This window comes from Dictyostelium purpureum (assembly GCF_000190715.1).
Source record: "Dictyostelium purpureum unplaced genomic scaffold DICPUscaffold_197, whole genome shotgun sequence".
NCBI classification, from domain to species: domain Eukaryota; phylum Evosea; class Eumycetozoa; order Dictyosteliales; family Dictyosteliaceae; genus Dictyostelium; species Dictyostelium purpureum.
The window spans coordinates 38,856-57,400 of NW_003519533.1; the positions used below are offsets into that span (position 1 = coordinate 38,856).

The 18,545-nt window shown below is 23.2% G+C and overlaps 6 protein-coding genes across 6 annotated transcripts; 3 read left to right on the forward strand and 3 right to left on the reverse strand.

Annotated features, from left to right (window-relative positions):
• Positions 1–2: 2 nt before the first annotated feature.
• On the reverse strand, positions 3–2,635 carry DICPUDRAFT_98524 (uncharacterized protein; the record flags this gene model as incomplete). The annotated part of the gene is made up of 1 exon (XM_003289867.1): positions 3–2,635. Exon 1 carries the CDS (start codon positions 2,481–2,483, stop codon positions 3–5), a length of 2,481 nt encoding a protein of 826 aa, XP_003289915.1. The 5' UTR covers positions 2,484–2,635.
• A 700-nt stretch (positions 2,636–3,335) lies between these two features.
• On the forward strand, positions 3,336–7,190 carry DICPUDRAFT_48870 (uncharacterized protein). Its single transcript, XM_003289861.1, has 5 exons — positions 3,336–3,649; positions 3,738–3,859; positions 3,933–4,366; positions 4,442–4,901; positions 4,974–7,190. The coding sequence occupies exons 1-5, from the start codon at positions 3,432–3,434 to the stop codon at positions 7,073–7,075; spliced, it is 3,336 nt and encodes a 1,111-aa protein (XP_003289909.1). The 5' UTR covers positions 3,336–3,431; the 3' UTR covers positions 7,076–7,190.
• A 22-nt stretch (positions 7,191–7,212) lies between these two features.
• On the reverse strand, positions 7,213–9,429 carry DICPUDRAFT_154375 (uncharacterized protein; the record flags this gene model as incomplete). Its single annotated transcript, XM_003289868.1, has 2 exons — positions 7,213–7,648; positions 7,718–9,429. 2 exons carry the CDS (start codon positions 9,427–9,429, stop codon positions 7,213–7,215), a joined length of 2,148 nt encoding a protein of 715 aa, XP_003289916.1.
• Positions 9,430–10,453: 1,024 nt separating this feature from the next.
• Positions 10,454–13,225, forward strand: DICPUDRAFT_154376 (uncharacterized protein; the record flags this gene model as incomplete). Its single annotated transcript, XM_003289862.1, has 3 exons — positions 10,454–10,743; positions 11,018–11,082; positions 11,808–13,225. The coding sequence occupies 3 exons, from the start codon at positions 10,454–10,456 to the stop codon at positions 13,223–13,225; spliced, it is 1,773 nt and encodes a 590-aa protein (XP_003289910.1).
• A 783-nt stretch (positions 13,226–14,008) lies between these two features.
• Positions 14,009–14,740, reverse strand: DICPUDRAFT_80676 (uncharacterized protein; the record flags this gene model as incomplete). Its single annotated transcript, XM_003289869.1, has 6 exons — positions 14,009–14,074; positions 14,149–14,279; positions 14,350–14,471; positions 14,544–14,578; positions 14,643–14,663; positions 14,729–14,740. 6 exons carry the CDS (start codon positions 14,738–14,740, stop codon positions 14,009–14,011), a joined length of 387 nt encoding a protein of 128 aa, XP_003289917.1.
• Positions 14,741–15,920: 1,180 nt separating this feature from the next.
• Positions 15,921–18,314, forward strand: DICPUDRAFT_154378 (uncharacterized protein; the record flags this gene model as incomplete). The annotated part of the gene is made up of 3 exons (XM_003289863.1): positions 15,921–17,142; positions 17,569–17,606; positions 18,201–18,314. 3 exons carry the CDS (start codon positions 15,921–15,923, stop codon positions 18,312–18,314), a joined length of 1,374 nt encoding a protein of 457 aa, XP_003289911.1.
• Between the last annotated feature and the right edge of the window lie 231 nt (positions 18,315–18,545).

An 18,545-nucleotide genomic window follows, 5' to 3' on the forward strand; every position in this document is an offset into this window, starting at 1 on the left:
AATTATAAATCTTTATTAAATTGTTTAAATATTTCTTGAACATTAGTTTTATCATTTTCCTCGACTTTTTGTTGCTCTTGTGGTGGTGTTTGAATTTGTAAATTAAGATCCTCTTCTTGAGTGGTTGATTTTTCTTTTTGTATATTTTCTCTTTCATATTTGAGGAACTTTTGAACAATCTTTTCATGTCTTAAAGATGGGAAAGTTGCTAAAACTTGATATAAATCTACTTCTTCGTCTTTATTATAATCTTCTTCCATATCGTCTAATAAATCGTCTTCGTTAGTTTCAATTGAATTATTGTCATAGAATAAACTGGAGTATTTGTTTTTTAATTTATTTCTAGTTTTTTCAATTGATTTAACCCTGTCAACAAATAATTGTGTAAATTCAATTGGAACCAAATTATCTAAAATATCTATTGTTGTTTCATCTTTGATTTCGTCTTCATCCTTGATAAACAAAATATCTGGTACAAATTTAGCTTGAACTCTTTTACCTATAATCCAACGAATACGACTTTTTAATTTTAATAAACGATGAGATATATCTTTATCTGTAATTTCATAGAATAAAGTTCTAATTTTCTTATTTCTTCTAATTTCGATATCTTCTTTACTCTTTTTTGTCTTTTTCTTATCATCTTTTTCTTCTTCTTTTTCATCAATATTATTACTATTTTTACTATTATTATCATTGATTATATCATTTATTTCATTTTTATTACCTTTTAATTGAAGTAATAAAGGATCATTTTCTATACCATTGTTATATTCTATACTATTATCACCACTATTATCACCACTATTATAACTATCTAAATTAAATGAACTATTATTTTCACCACCGACTTGGTTATTTGATAATAAACTTAAAATTAATTTTTCTCTTTTTTCTAATTTTTCCTTTTTCTCTTGTTCCTCTTGTTCGAGTAATTTCATATTTGATTCTTTAATTGAAATTTTTAATTCTAATTTTTTATTTGGAATGGAAAAACTGTTTTTAAAACCAAATGTATTATTTTGTTTTGGTTGTTGTTCATCTTCTTGATATTTTAAATTTGTTGAAACTTTTGAACCAAATTTACTACTTGATATAATTTCATTTTCTTCCTCCTTCATAATTGGTTTGAATGAATCATATACCAATTGCTTTGCTGAATTGGTGCCCAATGAATCTAAAATACTCTTTATATTTTCGTTCTTTACTTTTTTAATATTATATAAAGCATCTTGTTTAGCAAAGTCATCAATTGATTTATGTTTGTTTTCATTACCATTTATATTTGAATGTTCTCTACGCTTCCAATATAACTTTACCCAACGTAAATCACTGCTCATTTCGGCATGAGTTAAAACGATATCTGCTTTTGATAGAATTGGGTCCTCTTTATCTACTTGAAGATCGTCAGAATTTATATTGAAATTTCCACTATTACCAACTTGGGAACCGATTGATTGTTGAGCTGCTAACATTTGTAAATTGTTATCGAAATCTGTATCACTCTCAAAATTGAACTCTGATTCGGCAATGTTTGAATTTAAAAAACTTACTGGACTGAATAATGGCGACTCGTTTAATACCTCTAAAATTCTACTAGCCATTCTACTTTGCACAATAGTTTGACCCACGAATTGATCATTTGGGTTATGATTAACCTTGAAACCACGTTTAGTTTTAGTTTGATTCTTTGCTTCTTTAAGTTCGTCGAGTTTTCTAAATAAATTCTTTTCCTTACGATTATTTGGTGCGTCTGGTGTTAAGAAATAACTTTCGTAATCACTAGTGATTAAATAATCATCAGAAAAATAATTACCATTACGTTCTTCTAAACCTTTTTTGCTTAATTCCTTTTTCTTTAAATCCTGAATCTTTGGTCCATCATCGTCATTAAAATCCTTTTTCATATCTAGCTCTACCCATTCTTCGTTACCATCTAATTTATCGCTGAATGATGAATTACCCAATGATCTTTTAATAAACTCGCTATCTTTTGAAGTATCAGTAGAATATGTAATTTTTTCACTATAATAAACCTTTCGGTTGTTTGGGGTTTGAGCATAGTCATCGTCGTCATCGTCGAACCTATCACCTTTTTTTGCGGGTGTATCATCTAAAATATCGTCAATTTCTTCATCATCCATTTTAAACTCTTCTTTTAGTACTGCTGCCTGATCGGATCTACCAACATTCCTTCTTTTAATTAAACCACTGTATTTATATTGAAACTCCATTGCCTCTTGCATATCGCTCTTTGAAATGTGGTTTACCTTAATCTTTCTATTCATGCTGCTTTTTCTTTTCGTATTTTTTAAAATCGATGCTGTTGAATAGTTATTCTGGGTTAAATCATTTCCATATGATTTCAAAAATAAATAGTTTTTATTATAACTGTAACTATTATTAACTATTAAATTTTTGATGCCACTGGTGATATTATTGGCATTTCCTTTTTTGTTATTGTTTAATATAATTTTTAACATTTTTTTTTAATTATTTTTTTTTTCTAAAAAAATAAAAAAGAAATAAAAGATAAAAAAAATACTAAAAATATAAAGTATTATAATAATTAATTATTATTTAATTGTTATAAGTAAGTACAAATATATATTTTATAAAACCACAAAAGCATTCTTTCGTTTTTTCAAGATTTTTTTTTTTTATTTTTTTTTAAAAATTTAATAAATAATTTTTTTTAAAATTAATTTTTTTTTTTTTTTTTTTTTTTTTTTTGAATTATTAAAAAAAAATATTTTTATTTTATTTTTTAATATTATTTATTTTTTCTTTAAACAAATTACTTTTTTTTTTTTTTTTTTATAAAATTGTACAAATAATATAATATAATAATATAATCATTTACAGATATAAAAAAAAATTTATGAGTAGTTTGTTAAATATAATGTTTTTTTAAAATAAAATAAAACAATATTTTTTTAATAGTTTATAATTTATAATAAAATAATAATAAAAACAATATATAAAAAATTGCTTTTTTATTTAGAACATTCATTGGAAGGAGATTTTCAAACTCCTATCCAAAAGAGGAACCACCAGAAATATTAAACGAACCAATTATATCGACCACTAAAAATTATTTAAACTCTCCTTCACCCTCCAATAGTACACACTCCTCTCCTAGTAATTATAACAACAACAATATTATTAGTAGTGGTGGAAAATTTAATAACAACAAGATAAATTCCACAGAAATTCAATTAGATAATTTAGATAGCTCAGGATCAGCATCAGATTTTAATTCATATTCACCAAGACAAAGGAATAAAACAAAGCAAGTAGTTATTGTTAATAATAATTCACCATCGTTAGCAATGTTAAATAGCAGTAGTGGTAGTAATAGTAGCAATAATAACACTTTCTCATATCCAGCTAATCATTCACCACCATCATCAACTTTTTATTCTCAAACAATGACTAATATGGGTAGTACAACTGAAATAGAAATTATAGATGGAGATAAACCAAACCAGAACTCACCATTAATTGGTGTACCAAGATCTAGTTATAGTGAATCTAATCATGATGTGGATACTAGGACATCTCTTGAAAAATTTAAAGATTTCATTCTCGGAAACCATGTTTATTTAGAAAGAACTATTGATTTAGATATGGATCAACAAAGAAAAAAGTAAATTATATTACATATATTTTATTTTCAACAACATTATATCCCATTAACACTTTTTTTTTTTTAGATATCCGCCAAATGTTGTAAGAAATCAAAAATATAATCTATATTCTTTTATTTTTGTTATTCTTTATGAACAATTCAAATATTTCTTTAATTTATATTTCCTTTTAGTAGCATTATCACAATTTATTCCCCCACTTCAAACAGGTAATATATTAATTATAAAAAAAAGATTTTTTAAAATTCAAAATATTAATTTTTTTATTTTTAAAAACCATAGGTTATTTATTTACATATGTTTCACCATTAGTATTTGTTTTAGCAGTTACAATTTTCAAAGAAGCATATGATGATTTTAAAAGATTTCGTAGAGATAAAGAAGCAAATTCACAACATTATCAAAAATTAACTAAAAATGGTTTAGTATCAATTCCAAGTTCAGATATCAAAGTTGGCGATTTAATCAAAGTTGAAACCAATCAAAGAGTACCATGCGATATGATTTTCCTCAAAACTACAGAGAAGAATGGTTCATCTTTCATTAGAACTGATCAATTAGATGGTGAAACTGATTGGAAATTAAGAAGATCTGTTGGTATGACTCAAAAGCTATTAACCGACGAACAATTGTTCGAAATGAGTGCTTCAATTTATGCAGAAAAACCAAAGAAAGATATTTATAATTTTATTGGTAATTTCATTAATAAAGAAACTGTATGTATATTTTTACTATGGCCATTTAAAATATAGAAATATATTTTTATTAACTAAAACTATTAAATTTTAAAGGGTGAAACTGAAGGTTTAAGTGTAGAAAATACTTTATGGTCAAATACAGTTATTGCAAGTGGTAATGTTATTGGTTGTGCAGTCTATACTGGAAGAGAAACAAGATGTGTTATGAATACAAGTACACCATCAACTAAAGTCGGTTTATTAGATAACGAATTAAATAACCTTTCAAAAGTTTTATTTGTTCTCTTATTATGTCTTTCATTGTTAATGATAACATTAAAAGGTTATAGAGGCCATTGGTATATTTATCTTTTTAGATACCTCCTATTATTCTCTGCTATTATCCCAATTAGTATGAGGGTAAATTTAGATTTAGGTAAAACTGTATATAGTTGGATGATGATGAGGGATCCTTTAATACCGGGTACTGTCGTTAGAACTTCAACCATTCCAGAAGAGTTGGGTAGAGTAGAATATCTTTTAACCGATAAAACTGGTACTTTAACTCAAAATGGTAAGATAATAAAATATTTAATAAAATAAATAAACAATAATATTAATTCTAATCTTTTCTTTTTTATATTAGATATGGTTTTTAAAAAATTACATTTAGGTACAGTATCTTATTCAAGTGATAGTATACAGGAATTAGAAAATGATTTAAGACAATCCTACACAAATCAAAATAATTTAAATAATAGTTCAAGTGGTACAAATAATCAAACTAATACCAATAATAAAATCAAACCAAGAAAAAATTTAAATCAAAAAATTAAAGAAGCAATTACAGCTATTGCATTATGTCACAATGTCACACCAGTTTTAGATGATGGCAGTGAAGAGATTCAACTTAATCTTGATAAGAAAAAGAAAAAGAAAAGATTTTTTGGAAGAAAACAATATGAAACATTAGATGATGAAGAAGATTCAGGCTCCACAAGTAGAAACTCAACAGGTATTAAAAATAGATCCGATAAATATGACACACAAGAGTCACAACAAGATATCCTTGGTAAAACCCAAAACTATCAAGCCTCAAGTCCAGATGAAATTGCTTTGGTCAAGTTTACAGAGTCAATTAGATTGATTTTAACAGGTCGTGAATTAACCACCATAACTCTTTTAAATCCATTAGGCGAATTAGAAAACTACGAAATTTTAAATATTTTCCCATTCACATCAGAAACCAAAAGAATGGGTATTATCGTTCGTGACAGTAGTGGTGTAATTACATTCTATATGAAAGGTGCTGATGCTATTATGGCCAAGTTGGTTCAATCAAATGATTGGTTGGATGAAGAATGCGGTAACATGGCAAGAGAGGGTCTTCGTACTTTAGCTTTTGGCAAAAGAGTAATGAGCGAAGAAGAATATCATAATTTTTCAAATGCATATGCCTTTGCTAAAACTACAATCGCTGACCGTGCTGCTAAAGTTCAAGAAGCAATCTCCACAATTGAAAAGGATTTAGAGCTAATTGCTCTTACAGGTGTCGAAGATAAACTTCAAGCTAAAGTCAAACCAACTCTAGAAATGCTCAGAAATGCCGATGTAAAAGTTTGGATGTTAACTGGTGATAAAATTGAAACTGCTACATGTATCGCTATCTCTACCAAGTTAGTATCAAGAACCCAATCACTCTTCCAAATCTCTGTTAACGATAAGAATAGAGCCCGTGAAAAATTAAACCAATTTGCAAGTATGAGAGATTCATGTTTAGTTATTGATGGTCCATCACTCCAATTATGTATCGATAACTTTAAAGACGATTTTATGGCAATCTCAACCAAAGCACCATCAGTGGTATGTTGTCGTTGTACACCAACCCAAAAAGCTGATATTGTAAGATTAATCAAAGAGAAAACTAAAAAGAGAACCTGTGCAATTGGTGACGGTGGTAATGATGTATCTATGATTCAAGCTGCTGATGTCGGTATTGGTATTGTTGGTAAAGAAGGTAAACAAGCTTCATTAGCCGCCGATTTTTCAATCACTCAATTTAGTTTTATTGCAAATTTAATTTTATGGCATGGTAGAAACTCTTATAAAAGATCTGCTCGTTTATCACAATTTGTCATTCATCGTGGTCTTATCATTTCATTCATCCAGTGTGTATTCTCTGCAATCTACTATTTTGCAGCTATTTCAATTTACAATGGTATGCTTTTAGTAGGTTATGCTACTCTTTACACCAATGCTCCAGTATTTTCATTAGTATTGGATGAAGATGTACCAATGGAGATCGTTTTCCGTTATCCAGAGCTATACCACGAACTTCAAAAAGGCCGTTCTTTATCCTACAAGACATTCTTTATTTGGGTATTAAAATCAGTTTATCAAGGTGGGGCCATTATGTTACTTTCTATTATTCTCTTTGAAAGCTCACTCAATAACATTGTATCAATCACTTTCACCTCTTTAATTCTCTGCGAACTTTTAAATGTAGCTACAGAAATTAATACATGGCATCGTTATATGATTGGTTCTTTAATTGTAACATTATTATCCTATATCATTACCATGATGATCCCTCAACTTTTAGCTTTCGAATTACAATTCATTCTTTCTTGGGAATTTGTTTGGAAAGTATGTGTAATCACATTAGTCAGTTGTTTACCACTATATATAATTCAATTCATTAAAAGAAAAATAGATCCACCATCATATACAAAATTAATTTATAGATAAAATATAAATTAAAATAAATTAAAAAAATAAAAATAAAATAAAAAAAAATAATAAAATTAAAAAAAACTAGATAACAAATAAATAATAAAACTAATTTTAGTTATTATATAAAAAATAATTGTACATTTATTTATCCATTAATTATTTAATATGTTATTAAATAAACTTTGTTTTGATTTCTTACTTCTTCCGGCTTGTTGTGGTTGCTGTTGCTGTTGTTGTTGTTGTTGATGGTGTTGTTGTTGATAATTTTTATGTTGATGGTGTTGTTGTTGTTGATGGTGTTGTTGTTGTTGATGGTGTTGTTGTTGGTGTTGTTGGTGTTGTTGGTGTTGTTGTTGATGGTGTTGTTGTTGATGGTGTTGTTGTTGTTGTTGTTGTTGCTGTTGCTGTTGCTGTTGTTGTTGTTGTTGTTGTTGTTGTTGGTGTTGTTGTAGTTGCTGTTGTTGTTGCTGTCTCATCGATAATGAATGGGTTAATGAGTTGGCGTTAATTGGTTCGGTTGGGTTCTCTAAAAAAAATACCAATTCGTTTACATAACAAAATGTTTTTTCATCTGGATTTTTCAAGGATCTAAAGTTAAAAAAAAAAAAAAGGTTAAATAAAATAAAAAGAAAATAAAAAATTATTGATATTACTTACTTGAATTCGTCAATTACTAATGCTAATAATACCTTTGTTAGATTTGGTTGGTAAAGTAATGCTAAAACTCTAATTTTTTCACATTCTATTATTAATGATTCTAATTTTTGTGGTAATGATTTAAACAATCTGCTTATTTTGGTAAATTCATTTTGAATTGTATCGCTCTTAATGAAATTTATACCGTTAAAATCAGCAACTGTGTTGTATGATAAAGGATATATTGATTGTGGTTCGGAGAATGGTTGGAGTGGAGGTGGTTTTACTTGGGCCAATGAGTTTACATACTGTTGATGTTGTTGTATTTGTTGAATATGTTGTAGTTGATGTTGGAAAAAGTCGTTTAGATTACCAATTTCAAAACTATCCAAATCATTTGTTAAATATGGTAAATCAATTCCCGGTTCAAATACACACAGCGATAAAATTGGAACATCGCTATCAAATGTGGGAATAATCATACCATACCATCCCTCTTGAATATAAACCAATGCTGTAACGTTTTCGCTTCTGAGTATACTTAAAAGCACTGAACAAAATGGAGGTAAACTATTGCCATTCGATGAGTCAGAGACCAATGGAATAATTAAATATCTTGATAAAGCTGGTGTATTATAGATTGATTTGTTAGGTAAGAATCCAACGATCGATAACGACATTAATGTTTTATATGCTGGTTGTGTTGATGATAAATTGGATGCTGATGGATTGGTGGTTGTGGTTGTGGTATTAGTAGTGGTTGGAGTTGTGGAAGAGGGTTGTATTATTATACCACTATTATTACTATTCAAATTTGTTACTGATGAAATTGCATTGTTGCTATTTTCTGATTCAATATTATTTAAAAAGTTTAATAAGGTTATTGGTGAGGGATAAAATGATAGTGGGGTGCTTAATCTACCAAATGCTAAAACACTTTTATAAATTGGGAAAGTGAAATTTATAATTTTTTCCATTATGCTTTGCAATTCGCCTTTTATTCTGGCGCCAGTATGATCGATGTTGTTTATATTTGTTTTTACGAGATCTTTTGAAATTTTAATGATGTCTATTGTGCCCTTGAAATTATCATTGATAATCGCATTATAATCATTATTCTTGAATAGTTTTAGCTGGTTCTTTTGTAATTTGCTTGCAATATATTTGTCGTCAATTTGGTTCTCTATTTCTGTTAAATATTTTTTGTTGTGGGAATAGTGGTCTTCATGTATGCAAATTGAAAAGAAATGAAATTGATGAACAAATGGAAACTGAAAATCTATTAGGCTTTCATAAATTTTACTATCCGTGTCAAAAGATGTGCATTGATCAGTAAATATAAATATTTCATTTGATATACCACTTGAATTTCCAAATTGATTTTGAATAATTTCGACAGTTCTTTCTAAGGCAGTTAAAAGATTGGTTTTGGCGCCTAATCTGATATCCAAGTTTATAAATTCATCCAAGAAATTATTAAAATCTCTGCTAAATGGTAACAATACATTTACCTCTGTTGAGTATGTTATTAAAGCGATGGGATCTAGCATATAATCACTTGTTTTCTCTTTGGTGCCTTCTATTAAATAATGTATTGCTGATTTAAAATAATCTAAAAATCTTTTATTGGCAATTTCTGGTGGTTCTTCATAATAGCTATTTGGATCTGTATTGATTCTAAATATTGATTGTGCCATCGACAATGATAAATCTAATAACAATATAATAGCCATTTTTAATACATATAGTAATTATTATAATTATTTATAATTATTTTTAAATTAATTTTTTAAAAAAAAATGAAAATTATTTTTTTTTATTTTTTTTTTTTTTTTTTTTTTTTTTTTAAATTTTATTTTTTCATAATTAATTTTTATCTTTATTAAAATAAACTTTTTATTTTTTTTTTTATTGTGGGTATTTAAACAATTCTGAGAGATTCATTTTGTTAATATAAACTCAAGGAAAGATTCATCAAACAATGGAACTCAAACACTAAAATAATATACCAAATAAAATAAATATAATAAAACAATGTTATTGTAATAATTTAAAAACTATTCTTTTATTTTATATCTTTTAAAACTTTATTTGATAGTCATTTAAAGCTTTCATATAAACTAGGACTATTTCCATTGACATTACTTGTTGGTTGAACAAACCATCTTATTGAATATTCTGTTTAAATATAAAGAATTAATGATAGATAACCAAGATACTGTATTTCCATCATCTTGTTTGTTTATAAAAGAAACGGAATATTATTGATTCCATTTCTTTGCAATTTCGTTACTTTTATCTGTAGAGTCAATTATAAATATGAGAATTATAATAACTTTTTTTTCTTTAAATAAATACAATTTTTATATTTTGAATTTTATTTTAAAATCATATTTTTTTTTATTAATAATTATCCTTTTTTTTTATTTTTCATTATCTATTATTTTTTGGATAAAATTCCCAGGTGATACAAAAACCGATATCAATAACGATGATTTTCGAAAGTCAGTATAAATAACATCCAAAAACAATCGAACATATTAAAAAATAATTTTTTTTAAAAATTTTTATTTTTTTTGATTTATAACCAGCCGCTGTGTAATTTTTTTGTAAATATTTACATAGTTATTTGGGAATAAAAAATTTTTTATTTTCTTTTTTTCAAAACATTTTTTTTTAAACATGAAAAGTTTTATTTTTTTTTTAAACATGAAAAGTTTTATTTTTTTTAAATCATATTTTTTAATTATTTGAACTATGTCTCAAATTAAAAAAAATTTTAATTGGGTTAAAAAACCTGCATACAAAGAACATCTTAAAAACATCATGAAAAATAAAATCGGTATAAAAAACGATTTAATTTATTTAACAGAACAAATGAACAGTAATAATGAAAAAATTTTCTTTACCAAAGCATCTATTCAAAACATGGTGTATAGGATTGAAAAAGAAGAAAAAGAAAAAGAAGAAAAAGAAGAAAAAGAAGAAAAACAAGAAATAGAAAAAAGATATAAAAGATTTAGATATATATTTTGGGTATCAGTACCGTTAATAGTTATATTTCTCATCTGGATGAATAAAACCACAGTTAAAAATATTTACGAAAATATATACAAAAATAAATTTATTCCTGAAATTTTAAATTTTTTTAAAAAAAAGATGGCTTTAAATTATAAATAGAGTTCTAAAATTATCTTTATTTTCTTCCGATTACCATAAGCGTGTTCATAAAAAATATTCCAAAAAAATAAATTATCTCTTTTTCAACTTTTTTTTTAAAAAAAATTATTATTAATTTTTATTCTTTTTATAAAATTTTAGATCTAAAATTATCATTATCTTCATTTTCCTCCAATTATCGTTTTCTTCATTTTCTTCCAATTATAGTAAATGTATTCATTTAAAATATTTCAAAAAATATTATCTCTTTTTTACAATATAATATTTTAAAAAAAAATTAAAAATTCATTTAAAAAAAACTATCATATTTTTATTTAAAAAAAACATACCAATGGTTTTATTTTTTCGTAATTACCATTAAACTAAAAATACAATATTCATTTTAAATAATAAAAACCTCAAACAATACAAAACCAAAAGAAAAGAGAGACTATGAAAATTATCTTTTATATCACTGGGAAGATTTATACAAAAAACCTAAAATAATTAAAAAAAGATAAAAATGGATTATAAAAAAGGATAATAAAAAATAATTAAACATTTTCTTTTGATTTTGGTTTCAGTAAATATGTGCTATATTATTTTATATTGAATATTGTTTTGAAAAAAAAAAAAAATTTTAAAAAAATAAAAAATAAATAAATTAAGATAATTCAAAAAATTAAATATTTGGAAAAATCTGATTTAAAATTTTTTTTTTTTTTTTTTTTTTATTTTGAGAAAAAAATTCGAAAAATCTGATTTAAAATTTTTTTTTTTTTTTTTTTTTTTAAAAAAAATTTTATTTAAAAAATAATTTATAGTTAATAATAATTTATAACCCATAAAATAATAACCATGCTTCCAAAAATTATCTATGATCAAATAATTAATATACTATTAAACTATTATTTATGTGATCATTTTAGTTATAAAAATAAATATTTAATAGAAAATTATAGTTTATATAATATAGAAATTGTTAACTTATGTTGTGTATCAAAACAATGGTTCGATATGGTATCAAAAAATATTTCACATACTCTTTATTGTAGTAGTGAATTGGATGATTGGATAGATACTATCTATAAAAATGTTAAAACTAGACTTTATAATATAATAAATAACGATATTATGGGTGAATTAATGTTTAATACAATTACATTCGATTCATACTTTGGATATAAAAACTATAAAAATAAAATAGAAAATAATATTAAAAATTTTAATAATAATAATAATAATAATAGTTTAAATAATAAAACAATAATAATACAGTATAGGGGAGAATATGGATTAAAATTTGATAAGAAATGTTTAAATGAAATTATTAAAATTATAGAAACTAGTGAAGAAATACCATCAAATGTAGAGTTTAATTTAGAATTTTTTCATAATATCCAATTTTCTGGAAATATTGATAAATATCAACAACTTTTAAAAGCTTTTGATCAACTTTGTAATATTGCAACTATAAAGCATATAGAGTATAATAGAATCTATTTACAAAATTTTATTTTTGATTCTATTCCATTTTTTAAACCAAATAGTTTAGAATCAATTGAATTTGGTAACTTTCCATTTCAAATAGAATGGTTTTCAAAAATAAACCTACCACCCAACTTAAAGAAACTTTCAATATATTTACCACTTCATGATATATCTAGAGCTATTTCAATGTTAGAGGAAGAATATGAAGGAAGACAGCATAAATGTGGCACTCACGAGATAACAGTTCAAGATCCAAACAATGCACTTAAAAATTGGGAAACAATGATTCAAAAACTTCAAGATTCTTCATCTATTATTGATTTAACACTAAATACTCATTGTATAAGGGATTGTTTTCCTGAAAAAGTGGATTTCAAATTTGTTTCTAATGGTTTAAAATCAATTTTATCAAGTCCCAAAACTTTTATAAAATATTTAAAGTTAAGAGATGTATTTTGTTTTGATGATGTTTTTTTTGAAACCATAAAAAAAAGTAAAAGTATTGTATCATTAGAAATATCATCCAAATTAAGAGATATACCTTATACTAGAATTTTGGATTATGTTTCATATAATAAAAATATAATTCATTTAAAATTGGGTGGTAGAATGGTTACCAATATTTTCACAACTTTGTTAAATTATGACCAACTTTATTTAAATACATTAACTTTAGATTTTACATTATTTCAAATTTGTAAGCAAAGTGATTTAGAATTATTAATTAAATCAAGAAAATGTAAACTAAAAGAACTTCATATTAAAAGTGGTTATAAACTTTTTGATTTCAATCCCAATTCAACTTTTAAATTAACAAACTACAATAAAATTAATAATAAAGTTATAACATTAAATAAACAAAAAATTTTTTATAATTAAAAATTCAAAAAAATAAAATTTCAATCACCTTTGTTTCTTTTTTTACTATTAAAACTTTAATCAATTTCATATCGAAATTTTATTTATTTTTTTCTTAATACATTTTTTTTTATTTAAAAATATTTATAAAAAAACTATTGAATAAATTTATTTTGGTGATTAGGGAACTGGAAGGTATAATTTTTAATGAATAAATAAAAATAATAATTTAAAAATAAATTAATATATTATCATTGAACTCTATAAAACTTTTAGATATTCGCCGTATTGTTTTATTATTGATTCTATATTATTATTTGTTGAATCATTGTTTTTATTATTTTTTATTTTTTACAATCTAAATTGGAAATTATAATAATATGTATTCTACAATTTCATAACTTTAATTTCTTTGCCAATTGGAAAGTATATAGTATATTAATTTAGTAATTGTATATACTTTTTAATTGGGGTAACATTATAAAACAATTTTAGGAAATATTTGTTTTTCCATTTTATCAATATTACTATTATATCAAAACAATGGTTTAATATGGTATCAAATTTAATTATTTCACATACTCTTAATTTTAGTAATGAATTGGATGATTGGATTGATGTTATCAATAGTAATGTTAAAACTAGACTTTATAGTATAAAAAACAATGATAGTATGGGTGAATTAATGTTTTATTATTTCACAATTTTTATGATAATTTATTTATTTTATTGTATTTATTTTTTTAATTTTGTAAATAATTATTTATAGTGATAAAATAAAAATTATATCTTATAAAAAATTTATTATTCTGGTTTGGAATTCTCATTAAGGTAGTTTACAGCATTTTTACAAACACGAGCAATATCTTCCTATAATTGAAAAAAAATTGTAAATAAGTTTAAATTATTTGCTGAATAAAAATGATATGAGAAATATAACTTACAAATTTATCATTTTTATCAGTGAAACCAATGACAATATATTCGCCCCTTTTGCAAAGTGCAATACGGGTGCCAGCAGCTAAACCTAGGATTACATTTTCTTTAGTACTAGTAACATGGTACTTTACTTCGTCTATATTGTAATTGATGATAGTTAGTTTTAATAAAAAAAAAAACTGATTGGAAATATTGAAAATGCTTACTTATAGTAAATCTTAATTTTTCATCATCTGGACTATCAAAAAAATCAATGATATTAGATCTTTCATTTTCTTTTAAATCCCAATTTTTAGATGAGGCCAATGTATCACCATATTCTGATTCACTGATATGATAAAAAGAAGTTATAAAATCATTAGTAATTTGATTTCTAAAAAAAAAAACAATCAAAACTTACATAATAGCACAAGATGTAATATGTCCTGATCCAATCTAAATATGAAAATAAAGGGAATAAATATTATATATATAAAGAAACATATTATTAAAAACTTACTAATTCTTTTTCAATAAAATCCTTCAAATAAAAAAAAATTTGTTAGTATTTAATTCATTTTTTAAAATTATTTTGAAAATACTTACTTCCCATAACATTTTATTTAAATTTATTTGTTTAACTTGTTTTTATATAAAAAAGATAAAAAAAAAATCAATTTATAATAACACAAAAAATATTTTTTTTTTTATTAAAAAAATATTTTTTTAAATTTTATTTATAATAGTATTATTTTTTTATTCAATCACAGATTGTGATTGTTTCAATTTTCAAAATAAAAAATTATTATTATTAGGTTCAATTTTGCCAGACATTTGTTATTTCAAAATTTAGTGCCAAAAAAAGTTTAAAATTTGGTGGTTATTTCAAATTTGAAGAGACCAAAAACCTCTTTTACAATAAAAAAATTAAAAAAATTAAAAAAATTTCAGATTTGAAAAAAGAGGTTTATAAATTTGTAATTTGCCATATTTTTTCTAAATAAAAATAATTGATTATTAGTAGTGGATAATATGTAATATTAATATGTTGTAATTAAATTTTTATAATTTATTTTAATAAAATAGAAGCAGTTATTTAATAAAAAAATAATTATAAATCATTAACAATTTTTTTTTATTATCTTTTTAAATACATCAATTCAAATGGATGAACACATTCAAAGTTAAAAATCAAAGGGGATTCTTCTTTTTTTTTTAAAAAAAAAAATTAAAAAAAAGTTTTTTTTTTATTTTTTTATTCAATAATTTTTATAATTTTCAAATAACACAAAATAAAAATAAGATAGATAACCATTTTTGTTGAATCTACATACTACCCTACCATTTTTATTAATATCTAAACTGCAGTTTTTTCTACCAAATTTAATTAAAAAAGATGAATTTTGTCATTTCCAGGGAAAATAATTTCACTATTTATGGGGATGATGCTATATAATATGGAGTGTTTAAAAAAATAAAATAAAAAAAAATAAAAAAATAAACTTTTTTCGATCATCCATTTTTTTTTAAAAAATAAAAAAAAAACCACTTTTTTTTAAATTTTTTTAATAGTATCCCATTCTTTAAAAAATAATTATTAATTTATAATTTTACAATTTAAAACCCATAATTAATAACCATGCTTCCAAAAATTATCTATGATCAAATAATTAATATACTATTAAACTATTATTTATGTGATCATTTTAGTTATAAAAATAAATATTTAATAGAAAATTATAGTTTATATAATATAGAAATTGTTAACTTATGTTGTGTATCAAAACTATGGTTTAATATGGTATCAAAAAATATTTCACATACTCTTTATTGTAGTAGTGAATTGGATGATTGGATAGATACTATCTATAAAAATGTCAAAACTAGACTTTATAATATAATAAATAATGATAGTATGGGTGAATTATTGTTTAATACAATTACATTCGATTCATACTTTGGATATAAAAACTATAAAAATAAAATAGAAAATAATATTAAAAATATTAATAATAATAGTAATAATAATAATAGTTTAAATAATAAAACAATAATAATACAGTATAGGGGAAAAAATGATTATGGATTAAAATTAGATAAGAAATGTTTAAATGAAATTATTAATATTACAGAAACTAGTGAAGAAATACCATCAAATGTAGAGTTTAATTTAGAATTTTATTATAATAGCCAATTTTCTGGAAACATTGATAAATATCAACAACTTTCAAAAGCTTTTGATCAACTTTGTAATATTGCAACTATAAAGCATATAGAGCATGATAAAATCTATTTTGAAAAATTTATTTTTGATCCTATTCCACTCTTTAAACCAAATAGTTTAGAATCAATTGAATTTGGTGACTTTCCATTTCAAATAGAATGGTTTTCAAAAATAAACCTACCACCCAACCTAAAGAAACTTTCAATATATTTACCACTTCATGATATATCCAGAGCTATTTCAATGTTAGAGGAAGAATATGAAAGTAGACAGCATAAATGTAGCATTCACGAGATAACAGTTCAAGATCCAAACAATGCACTTAAAAATTGGGAAACAATGATTCAAAAACTTCAAGATTCTTCATCTATTATTGATTTAACACTAAATACTAATTGTAGAAGGTGTTGTGATCCTGGTTATATGTATTTCAAATTTGTTTCTGATGGTTTAAAATCAATTTTATCAAGTCCCAAAACTTTTATAAAATATTTAAAGTTAAGATATGTATTTTGTTTTGATGATGTTTTTTTTGAAACCATAAAAAAAAGTAAAAGTATTGTATCATTAGAAATATCATCCAAATTAAGAGATATACCTTATACTAGAATTTTGGATTATGTTTCATATAATAAAAATATAATTCATTTAAAATTGGGTGGTAGAATGGTTACCAATATTTTCACAACTTTGTTAAATTATGACCAACTTTATTTAAATACATTAACTTTAGATTTTAAATTATTTCAAGATTGCAAGCAAAGTGATTTAGAATTATTGATTAAATCAAGCAATTGTAAATTTAAAGAGCTTCATATTAAATATGATGATAAACTTTTTGATTTCAAACCCAATTCAACTTTTAAATTAACAAACTACAATAAAATTAATAATAAAGTTATAACATTAAATAAACAAAAATTTTAAATATTTTTTAAAAATTCTAAAAAAAAAAAAATTTTAATCACCTTTATATCTTTTTTTACAGAGTTTTTGAAAAATCCACTAAACAATTACATTAATAATACAATAAAAAAAAAAAACTTTAATTTAATTTTTATCTATTTATTATTATTAAATTTATTTTTTTAAAAAAAAAAAAAAAATTTATTAATTTTATAAATTTTTAAAAAATATAAATAAATAAAAAATATATTAATATATTAATATATTAATATAAAATATATTAATATAAAATATATTTTTTATTTATTAATATAAGTTGATATTGTAATTGTAATCACCGGAAAGATAAATCCGGTAAAAACGAATACACAATACAAATAAAAAACTCCCAACAAGTTTTTTAAAACACAAACCAAAACACAATAACACAAAAACAAATAAAAACTTCTGAAAAGTTTAAATATTTGTATACCAAATGAAAACACAAACCAAATATATATATAACACAACAAAAATAAAAAACTCTCAACAAGTTTTTTATTGAAGAAAAAATAAAGCTGAGCATCTGCTAGGCTATTGAATTCCTGATAGCTTTATATTTCTTAATTAATATTTTTTTAAAATTTTTTTTATATGCAGCAATGAAATGTAAATATTTTATGGGAATAACTAAACAGTTCTAGCTATTTTTTAATTAATTTTTTTATAAAAAAGAAAAATTGTGTGTGGTGGGGTTTTAATATAATTTTTTTAAAAAAATTTTTTTCAAAATTTTTTTTTTTTTTTTTTTCCAATCATTCTTTATAATTTCAAAATAACAGAAACAAATAATAATAATTAAAAAACAAACTATTAAAAAAAAAAAAAAACTTATTAAAGGTGGAGATTATATGGATGAGCCATTAAAAGCAACACAAGCTTACCTCGAATCCGGTTAGAAATTAAAAGAGATTATTGGAAACAGTGATTGGTATGAAAAATATAGAAGTTTTAGAAAATAGTCCACAAGAGACTCCAGCCACTCGTGCCACTCGTGCCACAGTTGATATATGTAAAGATTAAAAAAATTGACTAACTGGTAAACTCCTAAAAGAAGGTTTTCATTTTATACTAATTCAAACAACAAAAAGAATAATTTTCAATCAACCAATAAACAAATAAAATAAATAGATTAATATTTTTATCTAGAAATTTTATTAATTTTAATAAATAAAAAATTATTTTATATTTTCTATCTAGAAATTTTATTTTTTTTTTTAAAAGGTTTAAAATTTTATTGTTTATTTATTTAGT

What these genes read in the sequence shown, in the direction of transcription:
- DICPUDRAFT_48870 (XM_003289861.1), top strand. Translation starts at nt 3,432, where the DNA reads ATGACTAATATGGGTAGTACAACTGAAATAGAAATTATAGATGGAGAT. An exon ending in ATTTCATTAATAAAGAAACT is followed by an intron (nt 4,367 to 4,441) that starts GTATGTATATTT and finishes TAAATTTTAAAG; the next exon opens with GGTGAAACTGAAGGTTTAAG. An exon ending in TGGTACTTTAACTCAAAATG is followed by an intron (nt 4,902 to 4,973) that starts GTAAGATAATAA and finishes TTTTTATATTAG; the next exon opens with ATATGGTTTTTAAAAAATTA.